Here is a 25,145-nt window from a genome sequence, read left to right on the forward strand (position 1 = left end):
TTGTGTATTCAGAGGAATTTCCAGTGCAGAGTAGAGTAGACAGGACAAGTTCTGTGGTTAGGCAAAAGATTAGTGAAAAAGAAATATTACAGTGGCAGTTTGGAATCACAAGAATAGAATTGGCCTAGTTAATTCCTAACTCTACCTTTGATGGACAAGTTACTTTTCTTTTTAAAATTTATTTATTTATTCATTTATTTTTGGCTGCATTGGGTCTTTGTTGCTGCACGCGGGCTTTCTCTAGTTGCGGCGAGCACGGGCTACTCTTCGTTGCGGTGCACGGAGTTCTCATTGCAGTGGCTTCTCTGTTGCGGAGCACGGGCCCTAGGGCACACAGGCTTCAATAGTTGTGGCTCACAGGCTCTAGAGCACAGGCTCAGTAGTTGTGGCGCACGGGCTTAGTTGCTCCGCGGCATGTGGGATCTTCCCGGACCAGGGCTCAAACCTGTGTCCCCTGCATTGACAGGCGGATTCCTAACCACTGCACCACCAGGGAAGCCCTGGACAAATTACTTTTCAGCCTGTTTGAGCATCTGTAAAACAGGACTTAGGATCGGATAATATAGATGTTTTGAGTTTGTATGGTTTCAGTAGTTTTGTATGTCACCACTCAACTTTTTGAGTTCATTTTAAAGATTGAAAAATAGTAATAATTATTTTTATTTCAAATCTTTATGAGTGCTGTGTCCCAAGTGCATTCTTGTAACTTCTTTACAGAAACCTCATGAGGTAGGGAATGTTATTATCTCTATAACAATAATCCAGAGAGGTGCAAAGAGGTAAGTAACTTGCCAAAGACACACAGCTAGTAAATGGTGAAGCTGGGATTTGAACTCAAGTACTTTGTCTCCAAAGCCTGAACTCTTAACCATTAACTTAAAACACACAGTTGAAAAACAAAACAAAACAAAAATTTCAAGTTTATCTTTTGTTAGTCATTAAAATATAATACACAGTTATTTTTTGTTTTGTTTTTTTGTTTTGTTTTGTTTTTTGCGGTATGCGGGCCTCTCACTGTTGTGGCCTTTCCCGTTGTGGAGCACAGGCTCCGGACGTGCAGGCTCAGCGGCCATGGCTCATGGGCCCAGCTGCTCCGCGGCATGTGGGATCCTCCCGGACCGGGGCACGAACCCGTATCCCCTGCATCGGCAGGCAGACTCTCAATCACTGCACCACCAGGGAAGCCCAATATACAGTTATTTTTGATTGACTAACAGATGGAATGAAATTTAAAAATTTTCTCTTAGGTCCTCCAGTAGTAAGTTTTCATTTTATGCAAACTAGCAGGTTTTCTTTGCCTGACAGCTCACAGTTTCCTATCAAAATATTCAATAACACCTCCTGATTTGTTCTTTCAGTGGAGACATCCTTCCCTAGCTAGAGTTGGCAAAGGTGGCAACAGCATGCATTGGCTTGTTCTGGAGGCCCTGGGAGAGTATTGCATAGAGAAGGTCTTGGATCATCCTGACAGCATATGCCTTTGTTGTTGGTTTGCAATTCAAAAGAATATTCAAAGACCAGCACAAAGAGGACAGTTCCAGGGTCCAAGAAAATGTGTATAGAAAGAGTGGCTAGTTAGAAAATCAACTTAAATTTCAAACATTAGCAGCCATAAAATATCTTCTGAGGAAGAATCCATAGCAGATTATAACAGTTGAGAGGAAAAGGGAAGATGAAGAAAAATATTGTCAAAATTTATTAGACTAAGGGTTTACTATACATTAAAATTTTTTTTGACATACAAAAAGTTGTACATAATTAATGTATGCAACTTGCTGAGTTTGGAGATAAGTATAAGCCTATGAAACCATTACCACAATCTATACCATAAACCTATTTATCACCTTTAAAAGTTTCCTCCTGCCCTTCTGTTTGTTACTGTTATTTTGTGTGTGACAAGAACACCTGACATAAGACTTACCTCTTAGCAAAATTTTAAGTATACAATACAGTATTTTTAAGTATAGGCTCTATGCTATACATTAGTCTCTAGGACTTATTCATCAGTTACAACCGAAACTTTGTACCTTTGACTAATAGCTCCATTTCTTATTTCACATGTTTTTACTAATCAAAAGTTGTGGGTGTCAGCCCTGGATGAGAATAATTAAAAGTTTGGTCAAGCAAGGCCTCTTCATTGTGTCTTACCTAAAGAAATTTAGGTGGAAAATTTAGGTGATTCTTTTCTTTTTAATCATACATCTAGAGAGTAGACTCCTTGTATTGTGTGTGTATATATATATATATAAACTTTGTTTCTGCAGTACCACTGAGCATTAGTGTCTGGTCCGTGGGTTGGATGATGGCAAGATACTGCTTCAGCTATACCAAGCTACATAGTTACTGGAGGCAAATATGTATGCATATGTGTGCATATGTGTGTGTGTGTGTGTGTGTGTGTGTGTGTGTGTTTCTCCTCCTAGTTAGGACCATACAACCTTATTATCAATACCAGTCAGTAGGACATGGAAGCCATGACTAAGTTAATCTCACATTTTGTGTTTAAATACTCATTTTTGGCTTAGTAACAATGCCTCCTTGCAGGAGTAGAAACCATACCATTATGTCATTTAAATAAATCCAAGATTACCTGATTCTGTATTGCTTTATAATTAAGAAACTTCTTTGCAATCTTCTCTTGATTATGAAAGAATATAAATACTTTCTCTGCCTTCTAAGGAAATGAGGACGTATTCTTTCAATATCAGTGTTTGGCTTTTATCATAATTTGATGTTCTGTTTTCATACAAAATTTACTGTTGCTAATTTAATAAAAATTCAGCTCACAGAAAACATAAGGAACCATTTAAAGTTATTATTTTAAAAAAACAAAACAAAAACCCAGTTCATAGATACAGAGAACAGACTGGTGGTTGCCAGAGGTGAGGGGTTGAGAGATGGGCAAAATGGGTGAAGGGGATCAAAAGGTACAAACTTCCAGCTATAAAATACATAAGTCCTGGGGATGTAATGTACAGCAGGATCACTATAGTTAATAATACTGAACTGCATATTTGAAAGTTGCTAAAATCTTAAAAGTCCTCATCGGAAGAAAAGACATTTTTTTGTAACTATGTGTGGTGACAGATGTTAACTAGACTTATTGTAGTGATCATTTTGCAATATATATAAATATCAAATAAAAATTTTAAATATAAAGTTATTTTTTATATCTAGACACATGTCACATAACCTCTTCTAAATAGTGTGCTGTCAAAGTAAGTCTCAGGAGTTTACCGGAAAAGCGATTCCATGACTTCCAGGTAGCTTGTTTCTGTTATTAAATGTGGAGGAGAACTGCTCACTGTGACCTGAAAAATAAACCCAAATATTTTTCAAAACAGCAACAAATCATGTATTTACATTCTTTCATCTATCTCTACCTTTTTATCTTTCTATCTCTACCTTTCAATTGTATATATGTATACATATATATGCCTACATTGTACTGCTTCTTTAATCATTAGAATTATATCTAGACTTATAATCTTTATATTGTATAATTTTCATTGTTTTCTTTCCAATTTTTCATGTTCTACTCAAGTCAGAGCTGAAAATAAACAGATTATTCTGAGAGAGTAATAAGTATTATTATTGCTGAATAATATAATTCAGCAATATAATAATATTATTATAATATAATAAATATTATATATTTATTATTATAAATATTTTAGAAGTATATTATAAATAATAACAATTATATATTTATTATAATAAATATATTGAAATATATTATAAATTATAATAATACAATTAGATTTGTGTCACTTGTATGACTTTGAGAAAGTTACTTTGCTTCTCTGGGTCTCTGTTTTTGTGACTGTAATCTCAGGGCTACTGTAAAAAATAAATTAGAATATAACTCTCTTGGCCATCTGGTAGCTCTCACCAATGTCACGCTTCTTCCTGCTCTAGTAACTGCATCCTTTGCACTTTTAGACCATCACTATCTTGAGTTTTAACTACACCTGCATTGTGCTTAGATTTTTTTTTTTTTTTGCATTTGTAAAAAAAAAAAAAAAGTCCATGTATAAAAGAAAAAGAAAGCAAAGACACCAACCTGGAATGCCCTATGTCTTGTCATGGAGGGAATTGTAGTGCACTCTGGATCAGGCAAAGCAGAAGAAAGCTCAGTGTTCTTTGTGGAAAACGTGTTGTTTCTGGCACCTGGAATTTAAATAGTTGTCTTCTTTTCTCATCAGTTATCCCCCTTACATAAAAATGATCTCAGACTGTGCTGTTGAGCAAGTCTTAAATCATGTGATCACGGATTCAGAATTACTCTTTGTAGACTCAGTAAAGGAGTTGAGAAAATACTGGATTGCTAATAACAAGAAGGAAAGATCCGTAATTTTTACTTAATTGCTAGTTGTTTCTTATTTGCTAGTTGCAGTGAAGCTAGTCAGTTGAATGTACTCCTTTACACTCTTACTTGATTTCTGAAAATTAAGATAGGAGAAACTGATCTTGCTCGTTTTATTCGTTCAACTTTCTGTGACGAAGAGGAACTGGTGATTTTTTTGGAATTTACCTGCGTAGCTTTCATTTTCCTGAGATTGATTTGGAAGCCCGAGTTAAGCGATCCACTTTTCTTCACTCAGCATTCACTCTAATCCAGTTTCTGCTCCCCGTACCCCAGGTCCAGGTTGAATTGTCTGCATTTAAGAATGAGGAGGGTCAACCAAAGCAAGATCTGAGTTCTGAAGGGAGTTGTTTTGTGGCATCCCTTTAAAGGAAGACATAAAAATAACAGGCATTTACTGGGAGACAAACTCACCGCAGGGGCTGATGGCTGTCACCAAGGTCATGGTACATTTTTGTCACCATGTTAGGCTGGAAACCTTACTTTCTCTTTACTTCAACTTCTCACTGAGTCTTCATAGAATGTCAATTTTTTTGCCTGAGAGACCATTCCAAATTACCAAACAAATAATAAATGAGTTAAATCATCCAGTTAATAAGTCTGCCCTGACCTCGTCCAGCACCTTATCCAGCACCATTTCTACCCGAAGAAGAGATCCTGAGTCCCCCAGTACTTTCTTCCTGCCTGGGAGGATGCAGAAAAAGTATCAGCTAGAAAAACAATGTAGAATACTGATAAAAATGCATGTGCAATCTCTTTTTTACATCATATTTCTTAACAGTTATTAACTGCAGAGAGTAGTTCAGCTTTTGCTAAATGGTTAAGGAAGTACTCATAAATTCGTTGCAAAACAGTTTTATTATAACAATGTTTGACTGTTAAAGTTTTAGTATATACTGTTTAAAAATTATAATACATTAAGTCAAAAGACAGTTTTTAAAAAGTTTTTCTGTTGAAAACAATTTTTATTTTTAGTGAAAAAATACAGATACATTTTTGCTTTGAATTTCATTTACATGGCAAATCAATTTTAGGTCCTCCTAGACAAGATTGATCTATTTTTATTTTAAAACCCCTTTAATTTCAATTTTTCCCTTATTAGTCTTTACTACTATGTCATAGTTTCCTCTGCAGTTTGACAACGAAGCAAAATTCTCATTTCATAAGTTGGATTTTAAGAGGCAATTTTAAAATACTTTGAGGATCCTGAAAACACATTTGAACTTGGAACAAGGGTTGTTCTGATTATTAATTTAATTCTCATGCATAAACAAGAGTCACAAGTCAACTCTGTGTTCTAGATCTCAGAGCAAGACCCCTCTATTGAGAAGAGGCCCCAGTGGTAACAGCAAGGTGACTTCCTCAGGACCTGGCAGGCTGCTCCAAAGGGTCTAGCTCCCCTCACTTCAAGATGGGCACCCTGCAGGCCTTGTTGCCACAGCCGCCTAGTCTTGGAAGAACAGATTGTCTGTGCTTCTCGGGCTGTCTTAGCACATGCCTTCCTGGTGGTCATGGCACCAGGAAGAGGGAAGAATGCTAGATGTAAGGACGTTTAGGGGGTTTCTTCCCCCCCAGGAACCCTCAGGACTGTACACTTCTGGGTTAAAAAAAAAAAAAAACACTTTATTACTTTGCATTCCATCTAAAAAACAAATACAGGTTTTGAATATGGCAAAAGCCAGAAAGGATTATTTTATATACAATTAGAGATAATAGAGCATAGAGCCAGACGATGACCTTGTATAGACTTAGTTTAGACAAAAAAGTTGATAAGAGGTAGGGTGCTCTCTATGGGCTAAAGGCTGAAGACCTTGAATGATCAGAAATGATTTGAAGAACTGCGTTGCCATCAGGGTAATGCCCCTGAAATGACATATTTTAAGCCCTCGCTTACCTAACATTGTTACGCTCAAGAATTAAATTGCGGTAGCAGCTTAATTTAAAAGGAGTGAGACTTAATAAAATAGAGTTACTGATAATTCCTTTCTGTATCGCTTTTTGACCAGAAACACTGTGTATAATACACATTCACAAATTTCACTATGTGTTATGCTAGTCAGAGTCCTCTTTTGCTTATGAGAAAAGCCATGTTTTGTGTTCCCATGAAGTCTGTAGACACAGTTAACAAGATAAACATCACTATAAGTGATATGTAAGTTACAGCTACCTACTGACATTTAAAAAATAAAGAGTAATTTTCAAAGACTATTAACACAGGATTACTGTTACTGAGAAGTGTGTAGGGAGGAGCTTAATGTAAAATATTTTCTTTAGGTAGATCCTTTCAAGGTGATTTAATAAAACACAAAATATTTATACCATACTAAACTTTCCTAAGTTTTCTATGATACTTCTATTTCAAAATTGTCTTATTGTGAGAATATAAGGAATATAGATGCAGCGAGTTTAATGCATAAACCAATACCATTAGCTTGAGCAAAAGATGTACACAGGGTCTCCCAGCACCAAGAAGATAGCAAAAGTTCAACTGCAACTACTTCCTTTTTTCCAAGCAGCTCAAAATGCTTTAGCAAAGACCTTATGACCATATCATTATTAATGATATAAGAAAAGGTGAAAGATTCAACAACTGGGGCTCTTGACTCCAAGCACTTAATCCACTAAAACACATGGCATTTGAAGTTTAAAAATTATTAGGAAAATTTCCCACTGAATATGATCTCAAGATTTTTTTTGTAAAACATTAAGATTTACTAGGACTTGAATAGTATTTGAGAAGTAAGAGTGACAACACATCCAGTTTGGGGATATAAACTACACAATTTAGACTGTATCCATGATCAGTTTATAAGAGTAGCAAATAAGTGCCAAATCAGACCAATACTGTGAGATTTGCTATGCTATTTTGAATAATTTGGTTCAAATATCCATATTTGGCCAGTATATAATTCCGGTTCATTCTGGTCACATCAGAAGGGAACAAGGATCTTCTGTACAGATTTTACGACCTGACCCTTGTAGCTCTGCCAGACCATGTAGGTTGCCAGGAACACTGGAAATGGGACAAATCACTCTTTCCGTCACTATTACATTTTATGTGAGAAGTGGATCAAAGACTGCAGTGGAAGGCTGCACGTAGGAACCAGCAGCTGAGCTAGTCTCCATTACCAAATAGCTACCATGCTGCAAAGGGTCAAGGATGGAAATGGCTGGCTGGAGGACAGAGCCAGAAGCAGACACAGCAGACGCTCCCTGGCTGCCTGGCAAAATCTGGTACCTAACAGATTCTGACTGCTGGACTTGTACGGATTGGCCACGGGATTCAATCCCAGAACCACTCTCTTTGGTGGGTGGCTGAGAGTTTTTGGCTTCATCATCCATCCCAAGGCTTATCTCTGCAAGTTTTTTAAATTTGGAACTGAGTGAGTCCAAGCAGCTGTCATCAAACTCATCAGCAATAAAACTGCAACAACCCAGGGAGCCGACGGGAGAACCAGGGGCACCTTTTCCTTCGTTATCATAGATCAGCAAGCAATCGTTTGCTTCCTGGCCATCGTCTTCCTCGGCACAGGCAAATGCTTTCTAAAGGTGGAGAAAAGTGGGAAAAAATGAATCGTAAGAGACACTCAGTGGAAGAATGTAATATTATACCATTCTTAGAACTCAAGGTTTGATCAAGAATGCGTGATTTAGGTAATCCATAGGAGGGCATCCTCTGTATCAGCAGTCTTATGAGAGCCTGACCCGTAAATAGGGCCTATGCCACACCTCGGAATATTCCAAGAATCCTCATCCTAAACAAACCCTTCCTGCCAGTCTCTCCTCACACACAGTGTCAGCCTTCATCTGCTCTACCAGGCTAGATGCCAGCACTTGCCATTTCTGATACCGAAACTGTAGGTGAGATCCGTTCTAAAGATGCACCAACCAAGAGGCAAGCAACCTGCCTCCCAAAGTCCTCTCTGTTCTTGCACCCTTGTCCCATTTTGATTCTGTGCTTCCCGACACTTCACCTAATCTTGGACCACAGCCCTCGTTCCCCCTTTTATGTTTGGGTCATTAATTCAATGGTTCTTCAACATTTTTGGACATGGACTCCTTGACAATGTGAAGAATACTCCAACCCTCTCAGAAAAATGTTCGCAGATGTATTCTGACATACTTCATGGTATTGGAAATAGAAAATAAGCTGCTTTGTATTCCTAAAGAGGATGCTGCTGATCTGAAATGCAAAAGGTTTTGCTTTCTGTTGTTATTCCAGTTGGAGGAATGAGGAGCCATATTCTCTCATCTTATGTCTACCGGCCCCTCCTCCCTTTTGACCAGTAGCCGGATTTTGGCAGCCATCTTAGGTTATCTGTATTATTTTACAAGGAGCCTCTACTTTTTTTGCTTGTATTTCACCAAGCTGCAAACAAACGAACTGTAAAACTGAAGTAGAGTCAAGTAGAAAGATCTCTAATGTAAACAAGATAACAAAGCCACAAAGTTTTCCACCAAATTACCTGAGAAAAGTAGGAGTCTAGGAAGTTCATGTTTATTGCCCCTTCACCATAGTCCATGTTGGTTCCTTCCATGGAATGCCTTGTTCTCATCGTTCCGGACCATCCTGCGGAACAGTTGCTAAGTCCAGCGGCTGCTCCGAATGCTGCAGCGGCTCCAGATCCTGCAGCTGCTCCAATCCTGGTGGTCACTTCCATTCCCGAAGCTCCTTCCATCACCGTCCCTCCAGTGCATGTATTTGTAAAAACTTCTAAAAACAGGAGAAAATTCGATAACATCTCATGCTGTGATTTGTTTTGTTTTGTTGTGTTTTCCTGGTCTTTGATATCCGTGAGCAGTTGCCAAGTAAAGCAAGTATGTGGGAGAAAATACAATTTTATGACTCGAGGTGATAAGAACATCCCGCAGTCTGTTATGTGAGAGTAACAGAGGAGGTGAGGACGTAACAGAGGATATTAGCAGATGAAATAGCTCTGAAAACATGCTAACTGAAAAAATATACAAAGGAAATAGATTTTCAGTGACAACGGCCAGAAATGAAAAAGTAAAAACAGAATATTCAGCACACAGCAATGGAAAGCTTCTAATGTAATGCTTGTTTGTTTTCAGGAAAAAAAGAAATTATAATTAAGCTGTCATATTGGCTCAATATGGAAACCAAAGAGGAAACATACATAATGTAATCATGCAAATTAGCAGATGCTAATTTGGTGTCTTGGTGCTTAATGAAAATTTAATAAGCTGTGACTATTTTGCCTGTTACTTTTACATTGCATTTTCATGGAAAGCTATTTTTTCTAGAGAATTCTGAATATAGTTTTTGCTATGTAATTATAATGGGAGAAGCAGGTAAGGATTAAGGATTAAGGTAGCTGATAAAGACAGTTACCTTTTTGGGGGAGATCTTATGCGGACTTTTCAGGCTGGACATTTAAAAACAATCTGTTGCTAAGCATGGAATTAAGAAAAAATTGAATATTAGGCATTAGGTCTTATGGTTCTAGTTTACACCTTAGTTGTAGCGTTGAGATAAGATGAATAAAATAGTCATTTGGTAAACCAAAGAAATAAATAATTTCACCTATATGACAAATAAGCGATCCTTGTCCCATTATGATTAAATATAAGAATTGGTAATTGAACTCAAATCAGGATCCTGTTAGCTCTGGGGAAGGAATAAGGGCAACAAGACCTAGGATGTGCACACATGAGGCTTTAACTGCAAATATTACTATTGTTGATAGGCAAAGTTGGGTGGTGAGTGCATAGTGTTTGTTATATTTTCCTTTACATTTTTCTATATGTGTGAAATCTTTGCTAATTAAAAAATTAATAATTGACTCCCTGAGAGTTCTACTTCAGTTTATTAAAGTTTGGAAAAGTATAACAAATCTTCAGCTAGTAAAAAATGGTGACATCAGTGGACAATGAACTTATTGAAGCCAGAGCTAGGTCACAGAATTGACTGATATACTAACAGTAAACCATTTCATTGAAACCCTATTTCAGGGGTAACATCTCTCAGTATGTGCACAAATATGCAAATTATTAAGAAAAGAATTTAGAACATTTCTTATCTTTCAATATTTCTTATTTAACCCATTATTGCTTTCAAAAATAAATTTTATGTTCACTTACCAGAATTTTCCATGTAATCAACTCCACTGGCAGTTATAGGTGGCACATAGATATTTGCGATTTCCTACAAACCACATGCAAAAAATAAATACATTTAAAAATTACCCAGATTTCACCAATATAAGTAAGATATGCAAATGGAGACATTACAAGAATTCCAAATTCTTCCAGGAGTAACCATTTTTATGATTTGACATCTGAAGAGCTAAGATCCTAAAAGGCTCCATTCATTTTAGTACTGACTCTCATGGGTCCTTGAGGGTCAGGAGTATCATTTTTATACCCCATTACCTCTTTATCTATATGAATATAAATCGAATTTTGTTCTGTATGATTGAAATAAATGTTTTACAAAGTGTATCCTCACCTTGTCTTCAGGTTGGGCTCCTTCGATTCCCCACGGACGAATTGCTCCTTCTGAACCATCAGGCACTGGCATGAATCCACCCGACACTCCCCCGATAGGACCGGTCCCAAAGTAACAGGTCAACAGCAGAAGGGGGGCCACTAGTATATAGGAAAACAAAATATCAGAACATTTGAATCACTTGGAAACAATTTGACATGGCAATTGCCAGAAACATTACAAAGAAAATACAATATTTTGTAACGCTTATGGATAATCTAATAGAAAGCAAAATTCGTTTCTACAAAATAAAATTTAGTAAATTAAGCATACTAAAATTTCACATGATTATGAAACTGAAGGAGACAGATCAGATTATTCTTGAGACACGTATATTGTTTTCTTAAAATAGGCACTGTTCGATGAATGATAAAGGTGGCCATTCAGTTCCTCAATCATTTTCCGTAATATATATTTTTTTATTATTGCATTTATTTGTACATGTTGAGGCTATGTATATGGTGTCAAGGGAATACACACCTGAAGAGTCAAGATTTTAGGTGGGCATTATAGTGATTTGGTAATCTGGTCTCCAATGATCTCTTAGAGAATAGCCATTAACTTGCAAACTCCCTCAGCAACTAGAGTGATGATCTAATATCATTGCACTTTTAATTGTGACTTAGGAATTCGTAGCTTGGAGGGGCCTTCCTGCCTGGGTAATTACCATTCTTTCTGTGTGTATCAGTCACATCTTAGCAATAAAGATTAACATCATTCTCAGGCTAATGGGCCAAGAGAGAAAGGAGGCACTTCTCAGTCTAGGTAGTCAGTGACCCCACCTCCACCTTTGGCCTGCTGAGGCCACCTGAATCCTAATGTTTGAATTCTGTTCACTTACTGGCAGCTTAGTGAGAGATTTAAGAGTATATAGCCTCTGGAGTCAGACTTCTAGGGTTTGAGTTTTGGTTCCACCATTCACCAGCTGGACAAATTATGTCTTTTCTTGCCTCCATTAACTGATCCAAAGAATGGGAGAATATATAGTATCTACCTCATAGATTGTTGTGAGGATTAAATGAGTTAATATAGATAAAGGATGGTACTGAGTGCCATGAGGACTTGCCAGTATTGTTTGGATGGGCTACATCAGTTGTACAAATTAGGTCAGTTTTATATATTTTATATACACATAAATGAAAAAAATTAGGCCCAGTATATAAAATAAAATAAGTTGGACATAATACATTTTCTCAAAATTTAACATAATGTTCATATAAGTGATACTTCTAAAGGTTTTCTTTGCTTATTGCCATTCTTAATTCTATGACTTTGTTAAATGTGTGGGAAGGGTCAAATATTATAAATGGACAAATTAGTTTTGAAAAGTAATGAATATATATCTGTATGGTCAGTATTTTTAGGTGGCCATAGTAGTCTTTTAGAAATCTTGTTTATCATTGTGTGTGCAATATGTATTAGGTTTTTACATATGCATCCAGAGAAAGTTCTGTCCTGCACAAAATTCAAGATACGACATTTTGCAAATGGTGATATTTCACATGAAGCAAATGTGATTGTGGGAATAATGGAGTATATGTCCTCTGTCATCCTGAGCCACAATCCCAAATGTACAGTAGCCTAGAGGATATATGCATACCTCAAAATTCAACATTTCAAAATCAGGCTTATCATTGCCACCCTACTTATCTGTGCTTCCTCTGATATTTTCAATTTCAGTTAATGGTTTCAGTAGCAGCCAGATTCAGTGGTGCCTATGGACTTTTGTTCCACTCTTCCTATCTATTTGTCTCCAGATCCTCTCCATGTACCCGCATTGTGCCTTGCACATCAATCCTTTCCTTTCCAGTCTTATGCCATGGCTCAAAACCTGGCCTCCATCATCCCTTGTGAACTATTACAATAACCTCCTAACTGTTCTTTCCTTTTTAATTTACAGTACACACTGTGCCAATGTTATCTTTCTAAAATACAAATATGATCGTGTTAGTCTTTTATTCAAATGCTCTCAGCAACCTTCCTTTCCATGTGTGTGTAAGCTCTTTCAAATTAGTCCCAAAGCGTTCTCCAGTTTCATCTCCTTCACTCTCCACAATTTCCCCTTGCTTTAACCTCCCAAGGCTGTGTGCTTCCTAAAACCTGCCAAGCATTTTCTGGCTTTGGCTCACGCTGTTACCCTTTGGAAACACCTTTCCCTCTTTTTGTACTTGCTATAGCCTACTCATTTTCCAAGGCTCAAATGGATGATTCCCCTGAGTCTGTGAAACCTCTGCAATATTCCTTAGTGTTCACTTTTATTTTATATTATATTATTATATATATTACAGCTTTATCATGGTATATGTTTTCCATAGAGTTAGACATGAATAAATCTACTACTACATGAAAACCAGAATCAAGTTCCCTTTCTTGGGAACTTGATTGATCTTGATTGAACTTGGTTGATTGAACTTGATTGATCTATATAAAGACTCATATATAGGTACTTGAAAAATTTTTGGTTTTGAAATTGACTAATCATGACATTGGAAAACTGAAACTCTGAGTGTCAGTTTCAGCTATTAAATGAAATGATGCATGATAACTTTAGAATAGTAAACACTTAAGGGGAAAGAGGAAGGAGAATATATGGCATGTGTAGGAGGCCACTAAATGTATGGATAGCAATTTATTTCTTTTTTTTTTAAAGAGATCTGAATAAATATGGCAAATATTAATGTCTGTTAAGTCTGAGTGATGGTTATATGTTATATGATTATATGTGTGCAAATATTAATATCTGTTAAGTCTGAGTTGTGGTTATATTTGTGCTTGTCCTGGCAATTTTCTGTTCTTCTTTGTGGTTTAAAAATATCTCATAAATTAAAAAAAATTAAATTAAGAGGTTGAATAATCATTTTAACTCTAAATGTCTATGATTCTGTAATAAATTAGGGAAGTGACTGTGAATTTATCAAGGATTTCTTTTATTTACACTATAAGAATTTGCCATGAAGTTCTTTTAAATAGAGACTTGTTACATTCAAAATACTAATTGAGTCACACGATTTTAAGTGTAACTTTTTGAAACCTACCTATTAAAAAAATAAATTTTAGTTTTATTGAAAAATAATACATGTATGTAATTTCCCTCAATGTGTTCAATAAACTTAATATATTAAGTATGAGAGCCTTACAGGAGTATATTTTCAGGTAGAAAGCTATTCTGAGGAAATTCTAGATTAAGCAATAACTTCTCAGAGTCTGTGATATATTTATGTGCATCGTAAAGCTCAAGGCTTATGATATCTTATATATTTTCCCTAAATTTATTTGGTCAGGGTTCTATTTTATTTTAGAATTTCATGAGCTTTGTATACAAAAAAGACATTTTAGAAAGTGCCACACTCATGGATAAAGTCATTATTTTGACCATGAACATCATGGCCAGTGTGTAGACTATTCATGCTTCAATTTTTTCCTTCTTGAGTCTCTCGTGTCGTTTTCTATATGTCTAACATATACGACTTGCTTCTCTGTATTATAAATACAGATTGTTGGCAGGTGACGTGTTAGCTTTAAACATTTCTGATTTTTCCTGAAAATGCCATTTCCGATACTTCCTGAAAATACCATTTCCCCCCAGCTTTGCCTCTAAAACAACTGCGGAGATGCATTGTCCATGCAGCGGGAAGGCCTCTGCATGTGCTGACACCCAGTGCAAGCAGGATGATGCTGCGGCATACTCACACAGCAGCAGCAAAAGACCGAGGAACAGTAGGCCGATGGCGGCAGGCCCCAGCCTTCCAGGCGTCTCAAAGGGCTCAGGGGTTGTGGTCGGGGGCGAAGTTTTACAGATGTTATTGTCGTCACACAGACAGACTTCCAGAGTCAAGTCCTCCGGGGTCTTACACCATGTGCCCTCGTCGTCCGTGACGACCAGGGAGATTCTGTACATACCGGGAGATACCGGCTGCAGAGTTGTTAGGGTTGCAGAGGTGTCTGAAGGGAAACAACCAAACGAATCAGCAGTAGAACAAAGCGTATCTTGCTCCTTGTTCTGAAAACTATGTTTTGTTTTTTTTTTCTTTTTGGTGAACAGAACCAGAGTTGCCATAGACATCACTGTCACAAATAGTAGGGTGAGGCTTGAGCAGATACGAGGGCTTTCGGAGATCAGTGGGTGTATGGGGCTGTACTTCCTCCTGTCCTCCTGTCTGCCCCAGATGGGCCCATTATTCTGCCCCGTGAAAACTCAGTCCTATATTTTTCCTGCGGTATGCGGGCCTCTCACTGTTGTGGCCTCTCCCATTGCGGAGCACAGGCTCCGGACGCGCAGGCTCAGCGGCCATGGCTCACGGGCCCAGCCGCTCCGCAGCATGTGGGATCCTCCCGGACCAGGGCACGAACCCGCGTCCCCTGCATTGGCAGGTGGACTCTCAAACACTGCGCCACCAGGGAAGCCCCTCAGTCCTATCTTGATTTTCCCCCCAAAGAGGAGGGGAGATGGGCATCATTTAAATCCCAGACCTCCTTCTTCTGGGACTTAACCACTCTTCTGTACGTCTGCACCAACCCCTGGACCCCTGGTGTAGACATCTGAATGTAGCCCTTCCGCCTCACTCCATGCTTTGGTGCCTGACTTATCAAGACTGAGTTTCTGCTTTGGCTGCTGCTACTTCAGCTGCTCTTGTCAGTACTTGTCCCATGAGCCTAATGCCAGTTGTATGGGATTCCCTGCGGTGAAGGCCTGTTGCTTCTCTGACTCATGAGCAATGATCATTCTCCATTCTTCATTGCTATGCTATCCCTTCCTAAGTGGGCTCCAGCAGCAGCTCTCATAAGCTGTAGGGTTGCATCCCTTGAATCATTCTTGACCCCATCATGCCCCTTGACATTGTGCCCGATCCACCTAGTCCAACCACTGCTACCTTGCCTACCCTCACCCACACAGGTGTGTCTAGTGCCAGGTCCTGTCTCTCTATGATGTTCCTTTTGTAGCCTTTTCACTGGACATGTGTCTGGTAAACCCATTCGGCTACATGCACAGTTTGGAGCTAGATCCCTACACCAGGATCAGCAAGACCCCAGGAAAGAAGGCCACGGAGGACAAGATGCCTTTGGTGACTCTAGCCATGGCAGATCCCTATGACTAGGGTACCACAGAGTAAGCACATTCATGAACGGAAGCAAGATTAGTTCAGAAAAGAGCTAGAGGTAAGTGAGTTCATTTACAGAGGATTTGAAGTGGCCTGCTGGTCATTATAAAATCCTAAAAGGGAGAAGATTCTTATTGTCTAATGGCTTTTTCTGTGAGACTCCTGGAAAACAGAGGAAATGTGAAATTAGCATGATAAAGGTTAAGAGAAAAGAAAGGATGGATTAGCTCTTGCCCATTGGCTAATAGGGTTTACAAATTTCAGTCCACCATGCTCTCAAGATTCCTGACTAGTGACCCACTAGTGACAACCTTGAGCAGGCTGACCCCTCCAGCGCTTCATGTCTGTTGACAGCCTGCAGACATGAAGGCTGTATTTAGAAGCCTAAACAGCTCTGCAGTAAAATAGGTGCCTGACGCTAATCTTTTTATTTTTTTGGGGTGCCGTGGAGGTACAGATAAAAATATAAAGATATCCAAAAATTGGAGTCCACATGAAAAGCAGAAAATATTAAATAGTGCTAATATTATATCATCCCTTTTCTTTCCTGAAGAGAGAAGAAATTCATGAGGCTAGGACCTCATCTTCATTACAAAGAATTTTAAAAACTACTCTTGGAAAGGAACTGCTCCCAAATGAACTCTCTCTTAACCTTCTGGAAATATAAAGAAGCAGCAACTTTCATTTGTGGAAGCAGCTTTACAAGTAAATACTCACCATCAAGTTTTGTGATCGTCCACACTGGCACGTTTATAATTTGATTGTCCTGTGAAAATGTGTAGGAGCCAGTATAGGCATGGTTGTCCCGTGATTTAGCTGTGACAACCACGGAGGGTGATGAACTACAGGTTGTTTTCTTTTTCAGGACAATTGTTGGACACTTTTCATTAAAATAAGGTAGTCGGACAAATATGGTGCCTGTAGCAGTTTCACCTGTTTTTTCTATAAGAGTGACATTTTAGAGTTAGAGAAATGTACACAAGTTGTACAAAAAATAACTAAACCTTTAAAATTTCTCTCACATGCAGCCAGATTAGTGTATCTATTCATGAGAAATTGTATTCGTTACTCCCACAGGTAAAAGGATGTCACCCAATTTCCACACCTTGTTGAGAGCAAATTTAAATTTATCAACTTGGCAGATGTCTTGATTAGAAGCATGGCTATTAATTTAATATGCTTGGAACCAAGACCTATATGGTGATAAATTAACTGATTACAAATGAAATCAACATAAAAATAATAGTTTTCTTAAATGTATCCTACTGCACGAGCCCAGACTGTGTGAAAGATTTTTGCTTCTAAAGCTTGAACCAAAGTATTTGGAATAAACTATGATTTATTTTTATTACCCAAAATATAAAGTTTATTGAAGAAAAATTTTTTAATGTTGATAATCAAAAACCATAAAATAAAAATCTCTCAGTGGTGGCATTATGAATTATTTCTGTTGTTTCCCTTAGTGCTTTTTTCTCTTTTCCCAGATAACATGATTTTGGGTGTTTATTCTTTTGTTTTATTTTTATGTTTGCTGATCGCCTTGAGCATAAATTAATTTTACACTTAGGGAAACACACATAGTCAGTAAATATTATTTTAAAAACATTTCAAAAGATTTTTATTGTTCAGTGATATAAGTGCTTGAGGTCTCTATAAGTAACTCACTCTGTGTGTAAGTAACTCACAAAGGCACCTCACATTGGAGCTGAGCTTCCCTGATAAGCTTTCTGTCTCAATCTTTATCCACCTTCTCAAACCCAGAAATTCCTGCCCCAACAGCCAACAATAGGACCAACAAAGAATTCACTGGTCCAACAAACTCCAGTGAGAAGCTGGGATGCTCAGTCTTCTCCTGGATTTACCCACCTCAGACTTGAGACCCAGGGCCCCTAAGATAATTAACTTCATCTAATGATAAAGGTAATGTGTTAATAATCACAATCATCTATTCATCAAGAAATGCCAGTTGGAGTAACATTTCTCTAAAAATGAAATATTTTTTCTTACCATCTGTGGCCAGAACCTCAGCTGTGATTGTCTTGTTAACTATGACAGCAACATCCCGAACAGTATTTTTGACAAATTTGATTTCAGCAGTGTTTGAATCAATAGTTAGCAAACCACCGTCATTACGTCTCAAGGTGTATCTGTTTTGTAATAGAAAACAACAATAGGTTTTTTTTCCAAACATGGAATGTTACCTATTTAATGAAAATGACTCATTAATATTTATTTATACTTAGTATAAGACTATGAAATATACTTTTATAAAAGGAGCAGAAGCTTAACATATTAGCACAGACAAGCAGTATTTCATAATCCTTAAGTATATGTTAGCCTGGTTTTTCAATTTTCTGCTCTGCTCAGTAAAATAACTGTGTCCTTGTTCTTTTTTTTAATGAAGATTATTATTATTGTTTTATTTTAAAATTTCTTTTTGGCTGCATTGTGTCTTTGTTGCTGCATGGGCTTTCTCTAGTTGGGGCGAGCGGGGGCTACTCTTTGTTGCGGTGCGCGGGCTTCTCATTGCGGTGGCTTCTCTTGTGGAGCACAGGCTCTAGGTGCGTGGGCTTCAGTAGTTGCAGCACGTGGGCTCAGTAATTGTGGCACATGGGCCCTAGGGCATGCAGAATACAGTAGTTGTGGCACATGGGCTTTGTTGCTCCGTGGCATGTGGGATCTTCCCGGACCAGGGATCGAACCCATGTCCCCTGCATTGGCAGGTGGATTCTTAACCACTGCACCACCACGGAAGTCCCTGTATCCTTGTTCTTTATACTGCAGCAGCTACTTTGCATGGTGCTCTACTATTTTAGGCATATGTGTCTTGTATGTGCTGTTCTATCTGACTGCATCACGGTCTTCTGGTGAAATTCAACTCTTTTTTAAGGCTCAACTGAAAGTCTCCATGAAACTTTTTCCTGATCTCTCTAGACAGGCTAAATCATTCTTTTCTTAGTTTCCACTTTAACTTGTGCTTATGCTACCTTTGCTCATAGCACGCCTCTTCTTGAGTTACATGGTTCCTTGAGTTGGCTGCTTTGTATCCCTTTGTATCCTTGGCACAGAATAGTTTAGTTGTTATATTGTAATAGTTTATAAATTAAAACTAGTCAAGGTAAACAACAAGGTCCTACTGTATAGCACAGGGAATTTGTTCAATATCCTGTGATAAACCATAATGGAAAAGAACATGAAGAAGATTATATATGTATAACTGAGTTGCTTTGCTGTACAGCAGAAATTAACACAACATTGTAAATCAACTAAACTTCAATAAAATAAAAAAAATTCAAGGAATACTAAAATATTAAAATAAAATCTCACTTGACAAATAAGGCAGCTTTGCCAGTGTCTTCATCAATGGCTTGATATGATCCCACGATATAACTGATCAGGTTTTTACCACTTATGCCTTTTTGGACAGTAAATGTCTTGGAAGCAGGACGGAATACAATTCCTTCCCTCATATTTATTACTTTGATTATGAGTGAGGTTGACTGGACTGTGTATCGAGAGATAATTGATTTGTGAAATTCAGCTTTGTTTTTGACGGCGATACCAAGTTGCAAAGTTTGTAGTTCTTCATAATCTAGAGACTAGAGTAAAAATAAAATTAAAAGGAAAGAGGCGTTACAAAAATATGATCTGGAAAGAGGACAAGAGAGTTCTATGTTACGTGCTATGAATGAATCCTTTATTTCTATACAGCAAAACGGTTTCACAGATCTTCACAATGCTGTGATGAGACTCCTTTAGAATTTGTAACTCATGAAACCTCAGTTTGGTAATGGATACTTACAAAGCAGAGTACTTCTTTTTAGACTAACAAAACATCTTTATAGTTTCTTCAGGCTGTGTGGTACAGTGGAAAGAATCACAAATCTTCTATGGTAACATGGTTTGAACCCTGCTTCTGCTACTTAATAGCTATGTGACTCAGGGCACAATTTTTACTATCTCTGATCCTCAACTTTTTGCTTCTGGTAAAAAACCCTTACCTCATCAGATTGTTGTAAGGACTGAACTAATTAAGGCCCATAATACGTTCCTGTAAATGGCAGCTACGTCCATTCACAGAATAGTTATTGGATTCCTGTGCAATAATATCCTTTCTGGCTTTAAAAATTCCCTGTTGGCAAAGATAAAGTATCCTAATAATCTTGGTTGGCAAACAGGCCTCTGCAAAACGATGAGTGGGTGGCCCACCGACTCTTCATAGAACCATTTTCAGATAGTCCTGTGTGTTACCTATTTGTTTGACTCTGTTATTGAGTGGCCCAAATCAAGGCCTGAGGTATCCCAGGATAGCTTTTTCCATTCACTAGTAAATTTTTTAAGGGTGATGGGACAAGGAAATGTTCATTTCGGTTACATTTGTGTATAACTGAAAATAATTATGGTATGAGAACCAGATTTGAGTTTTAACTTTGCAATGACTGGTTTTGTGGGCTCAAGTGTTTCCTAGTGGAGAAGAAGAGAACGATGCTTAAATAGGTAATTATAATATAAGGGGTAATTGACAAAAGAGATTACAGAGTCTATGTGTGAAAGCGAGTGAAGACTTGTACTTGAGAAAGTCAGGAAAGGCTTCCGAGAGGTTTTCATGTGAGCAGAGTGATACAGGTTGAAGAGGAGTTATTCAGGCAGAGTGAAAGCACTTGCAAATACCAGTTACAGAAGGTGATAGGGAGATGACTGCTGAGAGGCCTTGGATGCAATTCTGAGGGGGCTGAAGGTCATCTCAAAGGCCAGCAGGAGGTCATCACCCTGGCTGCATATTAAGAGTCCCCTGAGGAGCCTTTAAGAACCGCTTGCTGCCTGGCCTTCCCTGCAGACCAACTGAACCAGTAGTTCCTAACTTGCCGCAGGCTGGGAGAAGCTGCAGGTCATTCACATGGACAATCTTGATTGAGGGCCATTTTCACAGCCAATGGAGAACAAGTAAAGTTTTTAAAGAGGAGAGGAGCTGGTCCAAATTGGCTTTAAGAAAAATGTGGTCGAAGGAGAATGAAGGGAAGTATACACTGGAGGTAGGTACGTCAATCAGGAACGGAGGGGGCAAGGCTGAGAAGAACACAGGCTGTGAGAAGGAAGACCAGGGCTAGACTTTAAGGGCGGTTTCTAGGGCAGAATTTGATGTCTGGCTCTAGGTGGTGAGAAAATGCCACGACTGAAGGACAAGGCCCAGGTTTCTAGTTTGGGAGACTGGATGACACCAACACAGAAGACTGGGAATATCTCATTCCTAGGCATTGTTGGGAGTTTATAACAAAACCCTTGCAACTGAGGATGGCTGTAACCCACTCTGAAAAGCAGAGTAATAGCAACCACTTATGTGGCTTCCAACAATCTAGAATTCCAGGGATCTCCCTGTTAAGGCATATTATGGATCTGTCATTCTACTGGAGTCACAGAATTAAAGAGAGAAGCTCCCATATAGTCCAATGTTCTATGGCAAGGAATGTCCTGAAATAGTGGTAATATTTTTCTAGTCTATACAATATCCAGGCATAAATAGCCTTATGTTATTTCAGATGAAGGGTCTATTGTAGCCAAGCCTGTTAAATGGAAGTGTTACTCAATTATTTATTTTTTATTTTTCAGATTTAGTTTTTTACATTTCCATTTTCTAGAAAAAGTCACATTGTTTTTCCCTCTGAGGACCGTAGCTAATCCATTTAAAGTAAGTTGACAAATTCACAAGCAGCTATTCCATGTATTCTTGTCTGTTCCCGAGTTTAAGTCAGGAAGTGTGTTTTACTTTCTTGCGCATAAAACAGGCACACCGATAAATATATGTATATTAGTGTGTTTGTGTTTCTATAGAAAGTGTGATAGCTTGGAAGGAAACAAATCAACATGTTAAGAGAATTTCCTTAGGTAATGGGGCTATGTGTGTCTTCAAAATTCTATCTACTTTTATGTGTTTTTTATGTTTTCTATAAAGAAGTGGTATTATTATTCATAAGTGAATAAAGTTTATTTATGACAGTTTTGGTTAAAATATAGTAATAGTTTTGGTTAATACAGAACATTTTTCCCACTGGAGGGAAATCAGACCTTACCTTAACAACCTTCAAGATGCCTTCATTAGTTGTGAGATCAGTTTGTATTTCAAACCAGTTCCCATCATTTCCAGAGGTAAAGAAATACTCTGCAAGCCAATTATCTGTGAATTCTTCATCCAAATCTATTACTTGAAATCGAAGCAAGTCAGAACTTAAAGTGTTTTCCTTGATACTTGCTGAATACTAAAAAAATAAAAAAAAATTTTTTAAAAAAGCAAAATTTAAGACTCACTGGCAGGTTTTATCTAAATGAATTATATTCATTCTGAATGGCATTAGTCATTAATTCTCTAATTATGTATTGCCTCCTTGCTGGTTACTGAATTCTCATATTTTACAATAGCTTATTTTAAAAGAAAAGTGCAGAGAGCTTAAATAAAAGCCAGCAAGCAGGCAAATCCTGGATTAGGATGGCAAGGTATAACATAAAAAAAATATATAATTATTTTTCAAGGAATGAAAGGCACACCTGCAATTCTGTGAAGCTTGGGATATTATCGTTGACATCTTTCACTTTAATGCTACATTCACATTGTGCCGCAAGTCCTTCTCCATCTTTGTCTGTACCACTCACAACCAGATGATACTCGCTAACTTGCTAAATTTGGAGGAAAAATAAAGAAAAATGATTAATCTCTAGTGCCAGAGATACGAATGACAACTACTTGCTTCCCATGGGAAGGAGGTGAAAATATTCATGTTCGTGGTTCATTCTCTAGAAGGACCACACGCACTTCATTGCCCATCATAGAGGAGGTATGTGGGGCTCTGGGTGGTTAGGTGGAAGTCTTTATGAGGCTAGTACAGGTTTTCTCTGAGCTTCTTAGGGCAGGATAGTACACTTAGCGCAAAAAGGGATAATGAGGATGGTGGGATGTTTATCGGAGGGAAACTCACTTACAGAGCTTCCCTGCTGGTCTGTTTGGAAAATCACTTGTATAAAAGTTATACAGAGTCTGATGGGGTAGCGTGCATTGATGGAGATGTGGTGGTAGGACAATGGAGCAGAGAGAGGAACGGGATTCTTTAGTATTCCGGAAGTAGGAGTAAATTTGAAAGAAGTCAGGAGAAAAAGCATGACACCAGAGAAGGCTTTACTCCAGATAGAAATTTCTCCCTCCATCTAAGAAATTTCCTTCTCCTCCATCATATGAGGGATTAACCCCGGTTCAGTCTCTGTTGTACATGCAATACCTTCCCTTAACTCCCCCGCTTTAACTCCCACAGGTATGCTGATACTTGTTTCCTTAGGTACAGTTGATTGCGCAGGTCTCAAGTACACATCCCACCCCAGCAGAATCACACTAGGATGCAAGGAGTTTCCCTAGATTGGGCCACGTGAGTCCTGGGAACCTCTATTCCTTCCTCCTTTCATTCTCAGGTAGAAAGGAGTCACCTCTCTTAGCATTCTTACAACAGAATCCTGAGTTATTGAACGCTCCCCAGTGCCTTGCTTTACCTCTCGATCAAGTGAACTGGTCAAAGTGTGGACTTCTCCGGTGTGTCTGCTTATGAGGAACATGGGTGTGCCTGCAGGTTCCTGAGAGATAATTTTGAAGGCAATTATAGAGTTCAAGTGGTTTGGCTCATCTGCATCTGTGGCATTTAGGATCATCACCAGTGAGTCTAGGAATACAGAAGAAGTTTATTAAAGAATATGTAAAGATTGACATTATGTTCACATGAAATGTTCGGCACAATTTCAAACTGATCTTTGTCATTTAAGATCTTAAAACTAGAGGGCTTCGCTGGTGGCACAGTGGTTGGGAATATGCCTGCCAATGAAGGGGACATGGGTTCGAGCCCTGGTCTGGGAAGATCCCACCTGCTGCGGTGCAACGAAGTCCGTGCGCCACAACTACTGAGCCTGCCCCTTAGAGCCCACAAGCCACAACTACTGAAGCCCGCACGCCTAGAACCCGTGCTCCGCAAGAGAGAAAGCACCGCAAGGAGAAGCCCACGCACCGCAAGCTGCTCTCCGCAACTAGAGAAAGCCCGTGTGCAGAAACAAAGACCCAGCACAGCCAAAATTAAATAAATAAATAAATAAAATAAATCTATTTAAAAAATTAAAAAAAAAATCTTAAAACTATCTGTGTGGGGCTTCCCTGGTGGCGCAGTGGTTGAGAATCTGCCTGCCAATGCAGGGGACACGGGTTCGACCCCTGGTCCAGGAAGATCCCACATGCTGCGGAGCAATTAGGCCCGTGAGCCACAACTACTGAGCCTGCGCGTCTGGAGCCTGTGCTCCGCAACTAGAGAGGCTGCGATAGTGAGAGGCCCGCGCACCACGATGAAGAGTGGCCCCCGCTTGCTGCAACTAGAGAAAACCCTCGCACAGAAACGAAGACCCAACACAGCCCAAAATAAATTAATTAAACAAAAAACTATCTGTGTGCTAAAAAAATATTACATGTCACTTGCAATATCTCTTACTGTCTCTGTCAATCAGGTGAGCTGCGCTGCCTTCCGTAAAAATCCTCCACTTCTCACTAAGCCTTGGTTGGTTGTGTTGAGGTTGGGACTATTTTCTCTTTATTTTTTCCCTTGCTGGTTGGACTTATAATTCTCCCTTCCCCCCCATTATCCAAGTAATGAGTGTATCTCTGTCCCTTATAATCTAAAAAAGCCCAACTGATGCATCCAGGTTGCCTAAAGCCACCTCCTTAGCTTTGTGACTAGGATAAGCTTTGACTTGATAACAATCACAACTTGGAAATATAGTACACTGGCAGTGGACAAGTAGCTCAACCGCGAATATTAGAAAGGAAGACTCAGGTTATCTCGACGAATTTTTCTTCAAAACTACTGATGAAACTAAGAGGATAAATTAGCTTGTAAAAATGATGTACTATAGTGATACTTGTATCTGAAAAAAAAAAATTAAAAATGGTAGTTAAGACTTACTCGAAGCACTATTTTCTTCAATTTCACCCGTGAGCACACTTTGTGAGAACACTGGAGCATTGTCATTTATATCTAAAATTTTGACTGTTAGTATAAGTGGTTTCTCTACATCTTGTCCCAGGACACTGAGAGCACGACAGGTAATCTAGAAAAGGAGGGGAAATGTTAATTAACATTCTACAAACTTTAGTTTG

At 38.4% G+C, this 25,145-nt stretch overlaps 2 protein-coding genes and 1 long non-coding RNA gene across 3 annotated transcripts in view; 1 reads left to right on the forward strand and 2 right to left on the reverse strand.

The window, feature by feature from the left end:
* The window catches only part of DSG2 (desmoglein 2), a 63,216-nt gene extending 58,151 nt beyond the window's left edge, over window positions 1-5,065 (reverse strand). Inside the window, exons 1-3 of the mRNA XM_067699402.1 lie at window positions 4,781-5,065; window positions 4,064-4,658; window positions 3,238-3,311 (exon numbers count right to left, since the gene is read on the reverse strand). The gene's annotated coding sequence lies outside the window, so the exon portion shown is untranslated. The remainder of the gene's footprint in view (window positions 1-3,237; window positions 3,312-4,063; window positions 4,659-4,780) is intronic.
* The window catches only part of LOC137203377 (uncharacterized), a 173,024-nt gene that overhangs the window by 10,534 nt on the left and 137,345 nt on the right, over window positions 1-25,145 (forward strand). The gene's annotated exons all lie outside the window — the stretch shown is intronic.
* DSG3 (desmoglein 3) overlaps window positions 5,295-25,145 on the reverse strand; it is a 31,078-nt gene continuing 11,227 nt past the window's right edge. The window contains exons 5-16 of the mRNA XM_067699403.1: window positions 24,952-25,096; window positions 23,504-23,670; window positions 22,514-22,642; window positions 22,042-22,227; window positions 19,301-19,572; window positions 17,981-18,120; window positions 16,691-16,915; window positions 14,565-14,816; window positions 10,836-10,975; window positions 10,469-10,532; window positions 8,833-9,080; window positions 5,295-7,909 (exon numbers count right to left, since the gene is read on the reverse strand). Of these exons, the coding sequence (XP_067555504.1) occupies window positions 7,421-7,909; window positions 8,833-9,080; window positions 10,469-10,532; window positions 10,836-10,975; window positions 14,565-14,816; window positions 16,691-16,915; window positions 17,981-18,120; window positions 19,301-19,572; window positions 22,042-22,227; window positions 22,514-22,642; window positions 23,504-23,670; window positions 24,952-25,096 (2,457 nt within the window). The 3' untranslated portion in view covers window positions 5,295-7,420. The remainder of the gene's footprint in view (window positions 7,910-8,832; window positions 9,081-10,468; window positions 10,533-10,835; window positions 10,976-14,564; window positions 14,817-16,690; window positions 16,916-17,980; window positions 18,121-19,300; window positions 19,573-22,041; window positions 22,228-22,513; window positions 22,643-23,503; window positions 23,671-24,951; window positions 25,097-25,145) is intronic.

Source organism: Pseudorca crassidens, chromosome 12, assembly GCF_039906515.1.
Source record: "Pseudorca crassidens isolate mPseCra1 chromosome 12, mPseCra1.hap1, whole genome shotgun sequence".
Lineage (NCBI taxonomy): Eukaryota > Metazoa > Chordata > Mammalia > Artiodactyla > Delphinidae > Pseudorca > Pseudorca crassidens.